At 35.2% G+C, this 4,975-nt stretch overlaps 1 protein-coding gene across 3 annotated transcripts in view; it reads left to right on the top strand.

The window, feature by feature from the left end:
* Window positions 1–4,969, top strand: part of cdh26.1 (cadherin 26, tandem duplicate 1) — a 21,758-nt gene extending 16,789 nt beyond the window's left edge. For all 3 annotated transcript variants that reach the window (XM_016513687.1, XM_016513686.1, XM_016513685.1), the window contains 3 exons: window positions 2,900–2,932; window positions 3,137–3,211; window positions 4,641–4,969. In XM_016513687.1, the coding sequence (XP_016369173.1) occupies window positions 2,900–2,932; window positions 3,137–3,211; window positions 4,641–4,859 (327 nt within the window). In that variant the 3' untranslated portion in view covers window positions 4,860–4,969. The remainder of the gene's footprint in view (window positions 1–2,899; window positions 2,933–3,136; window positions 3,212–4,640) is intronic.
* The last annotated feature ends 6 nt before the right edge of the window (window positions 4,970–4,975 follow it).

The raw sequence follows: 4,975 nt of genomic DNA, 5'->3' as shown, positions 1-4,975 counted from the left end.
GAAACGAGGGCACGAATAGAGCCCTGCATGGGCCCGGCCCTTGTCCAACAGCTTATGAGAATTCTCGGCCCGAGTCCGACTGGATACTGTGACTTTTTTCTCTCTCTCTTCCCCATTACACAGCTATTAAAATAGTTCTGGTTTTTAATGGCAAGGTGGTCATACTTCTTTTTGTTTCTTTATTAAGTTAATTTAGAAATATGTTTGGAACATTTTATGTTTGTTAAATTCAAGTTTTTGTTTTTTAAAGGAACAACCAAGCGGTAGCGGCAGACAGTGAGTTGAGCATATGTTTGATCAATTTAGCCTTCTCAAATCAACACGACTTGCCTAAAATAAACAGACATAAAACACTTCATGCATTTCATAGTGTTAATTTAAACATTTAACCTAGATAAATGAGCGCTGTTAGACACATATCCAATCGTTTGTGCGGAGAGTGGAAGCTAAAGCGCGCTTTGCAGGACATAGAGGCCAACGCGATCACTTGCATTTTTTTTTATTTTTTATAACAGCGGAAACTTAAAAATACGCCGTCATTTTTGCTCATAAAGGTAAGAGTATACATCATTAGGAACTGCAAAGAGTCTACTTGTATTTGTGTGCACTCACAATATCAACGTTTAATTTTATTATTATTGATAAAAAAAATTTTGGGCCGCTGAGCTAAAATTGTGTTTGCATTCAGTAGCCTATATGGCAGCATTTTTGTGCCACATTGAAAAATAACGAAATAAATAAGATTAACGTCATAATATTTTAAGAATAAAGTTATGATAATAAAATCATGTTATATTGCATGAAGTTAATGTGAATGTAATCCGTAAAGATGCATTTCTCTCTAAAGGCACGTCCAATGAGGAGATGGTCAGGTTCGTCAAATTCATCTTTGCGACACCGACTCGGAAAACATTAGTTTATTAACAAATAATTCAAATATCCCGTCACTATTTTTTACTTTTTTTTATTTTAATTTTAATTTTATTATTATTGATAAAAAAATTTTTGGGCCGCTGAGCTAAAATTGTGTTTGCATTCAGTAGCCTATATGGCAGCATTTTTGTGCCATGTTTAAAATCCATAGTCCCATAGGCCTACTCCTCCAAAAAAAAAAAAATGTCTGTGGCATCCGTCATTCTTTTGACTTTTTTTAAAACTCTGATTGATCGATTCATGAGACTATTTTTTTTACTTTGTTTTTTGGGCCGCTGTGCCAAAAAAAATAAATAAGATTAACGTCATAATATTTTAAGAATAAAGTTATGATAATAAAATCATGTTATATTGCATGAAGTTAATGTGAATATTCCACCTATAGGCCTCCTCCTCCAAAAAAAAAAAAAAAGTCTGTGGCCGTCATTCTTTTGAATTTTTTTAAAACTCTGATTGATCGATTCATGAGATTGAAATATTCATGTTTATTTCGTGCTGCAAATATTAAAGAGGAAAATATCATTGATTCATATGCAGCTAGAACTGAAGCGAATTATCTCACTACAAATTAAAGAGCGTAAAAAGACATTTATTGTTTGTATTTTATCATAAAATTGACAGAAGGCTGAGACTTTGTAGTAACAAAGCACAAAGCTGCGATTATTGAGTGGCTTGCGTGCTACAAAAAAAATGAATGGACTTGAAAACTTTAAACATAATTTCCAAGCATTAGCCTATACCGTAAATAAAACCGCTTGTGAATAGTCACGATTCACGTAACGTTATTTACTTCAGAAAAATCAACAATAGGGCCTAAGTTAAGTTAACCGAGTTGGAGCCCATTACGTTTGGGGGGGCACGTACACATTTTTTGCATATGGGCCCGGGGCTGACTCGCTACGCCACTGAGCACACATAAATGTATTATGTAAACAAAAACTTTTATTTTGGATGCGATTCATCGCGATTAATCGTTTGACAACACTGAAACATATGTTTTTAAAACTGTTTCAAAATTCATGTTTTGGCCATGGGTGTGTGCAGTTTAAGATGTAGAACAAAATATCAAAGTATCATCAAGTTCTGTTTACCACAGGCTTTATTTTACTCATAAACTGAAAAACCCCATTAGAAAACCACAGAGGAAAATCTCGGAGGATCCAAGCGGTGAATTACTCGTCTGGGTTCTGACGTCATACCTACACCACTTTAACAATTTTACAAGCGAGTTTGTCAGTATCTGAGGTAGACTCGAGCCCTTCACACAGGACATGCTCTTTTTTTATAGGTAATACTTCTTAACAGCTGGATTTTAAGAGACGAGTGTCGAGTGTAGTAGTTGTAAAACATGTCTAGTGGCCACATTGCTTGTCTCTAAATACAAGCTTGTTTGAACCGCTCTCTTGCTGTGCTGTCTCTCGGTAAGCGTAGCTTGGTGATTGGACTTGCAAAAATATGAAGTTGGTAATTCAAGTGAAGAAATATTATACAAAAATATGATACAGAAAATATTATTAACTCCCCTATTATTAGAAGTCCCCACAAAGATACAAAACCAAATGAGTGTGTTAGACACCCCCGTTTAAAAAAAATATTTTATTTTATTTTATTTTATTTTTTTTATTTTTTTTTATTTTAGAGGTTGTTTGAGAGAGTTATGTTCACCCAGGCTGCATTTATTTAATCAAAAATATAGTTTAAAAAAAAATCATTTATTCCTGTGATCAAAGCTGAGTTTTGAACGCATGGAACTTTTTTTTATTGATACATTTTTATGATACATTTTCATTATTATTATTTTAATTTAACGCATCCTCGTTGAATAAAAGCATTAATTTTTATTTTTTTTTCAAATCTTACTGACCCAAAAATTTTGAACAGAAGTGTATATACAGTAAATGTGTAAGTGTTATGATTATGATGGATATTTAATAATGCAGTTGTTTTTTTCTCTCTCTCTCTAAAGCCACATCACAACTCAATGGCCCGAAGGGAAAGGGTAAGCTCTTCAAATGATTCATACAATTTTACACACAAAAAAAAGGATGGATTTTAAGAAATTATTTTCAAACACTAATCAACTACAAAAGTACTGAAACTTTTTTAGGGCAGTTTAATTGTAGAAATAGATAAACATGTTAAATACAGAAATAACAAGTGAAATTAAATAAATAATCTAAAGTAAATATCGCTTGTTTTTAAGAATGAAAGTCGCCAGATGTCTCGCTCATACAGCTTGGCACGAACAGAAAGGAACCTGGCAGAACACATTGAGAGGGTGAGTCCAATACACAAAACACCTGACGAGCATGATTTGAAAGAAACCTGGAGTACATATGAGAGAGAGAGAGAGAGAGAGAAGGAACTTTTATACTGCTAATTTTCACATATATATAAATATATATATGCATAAACAAACTCTACAAAAATGCAGTTATTTTAATGTCAATTTATGAATTAAAAATTAAGAAAAAATAAATGTCCATATGTATAATAAATTTATTTTAGTGTATTTAAAATATATTTACAGTACCATATATATATAAACTTTAATTTGACAGTTCACTTTTTAAAAGTGTACTTAAGTGTGTTAAGTAACATGCAAGTGTCTCTCACTTAAAGGCAGAGTAAGTGATTTTTCAAAAACACTTTAGAAAGCTGATTCGGGCCGATTAGCAAAACAAACTTGTAGCCAATCAGCAATAAGGGGCGTGTCTACTCGTGATGTGGAGGAGAGCGCGTTCAGTGCATGGGACGGACATTAGCCGAGCCGAGCGACAGAAAGATAGAGATGGCGGATACAAAACAAAAGAGGAAAACGTCTGCGGAACGATAAGGCAAGAAGTAGGACCCGTGTAAATATCGGATCAGCTTTCCAGCACTGGAGAGAACTCAAGGAGCGGAGGCCTGCGATCGGACCCCGAGGTTGCTTTGTTTCTTCTCAATAGGTGAGTAACACCGTGTCTACAACAGCTAAAGTCTGACTACACTGGACGCGATCAAACGACCATTGAAAAACATTTGAAATTTGTATCAGCACGTCATAAATAGAACCCGGCAGCAGTTTTCTGTCGGGGATTTGTTGCGCCGCGCCGCTCACGTCCGTAGACACGGTGTAATATTGGTTTTGCTTTGTTTCACAGAACTAATCGTTGCCTGGGTTGCGTACGTATGTGTGGGGCGGAGCTATCAAAATAGGGGGGAGACCCTTTTGGGGTAGGGGCGTGTTTGTTTTGGTAATTTCAAATATCAACATTGGCTACCAGAAATCACTTACTCTGCCTTTAAGCAGCCTTTTATTTGATTAACATTACATTATCTACAAGTACAGTTTTTATAAATATGCTTCTTTTATACTATTAACTTATAACTTCTAATTAATTATAACTTATAATTTTATACTATAAAACTTTACATTTAAATTTAAGTTAAATGTAAATGTGAATAAACAAAGCTTTGTTTAATGTGATGATGAACTGCATGATTTTCCTTTGACACTATTGGTGGAAAGGTGACCTTGCTTCAACTTGTTCTTAGTAGAAAATTCAATGCACTGTCGCCACCTATCCCTCACATAGCACAACATAATATTAATGTACAATGACCTGCAGACACCACAAGGTGGCAGCATCAGATAAAAAAAAAACATTCACACTGTATCAGCATAAGCATTTTGATATTTCTCTTTCCATTATGTTATTCCATAGAAAATCAGCGGCTTTCCGGAAGAGCAGAGGGACTATCCAGCGTATTCCCCGTATCAGTATGAATATGAGGGGAGGGGTAGTGACTGCCAGTCACTGGATCAGCTGACAGTCAGCAACCTCGGCGATAACCTGGACTTCCTGCAGAACCTCGGGCCAAAGTTCAGCAATCTGGGTGGGATCTGTCAACAGTCAATGGAGCGCAGGAACGTCCGGCTGTGAAAGTGGGTGATGATTTGAGGCTTTATATTGCTCCACATTTCTACAATGCTTGTTCAGCTGAGCTGCAAAGGGGTTCCAGGGATCTTTTTTTTTTTTCTGTGATTTTTTTTTTTTTT

This window comes from Sinocyclocheilus rhinocerous, unplaced genomic scaffold (genome assembly GCF_001515625.1).
Source record: "Sinocyclocheilus rhinocerous isolate Xijiao unplaced genomic scaffold, SAMN03320098_v1.1 scaffold776, whole genome shotgun sequence".
NCBI lineage: Eukaryota > Metazoa > Chordata > Actinopteri > Cypriniformes > Cyprinidae > Sinocyclocheilus > Sinocyclocheilus rhinocerous.
Note: the sequence above shows the minus strand (reverse complement) of the source record. Positions and strands in the feature narration are given on the sequence as shown.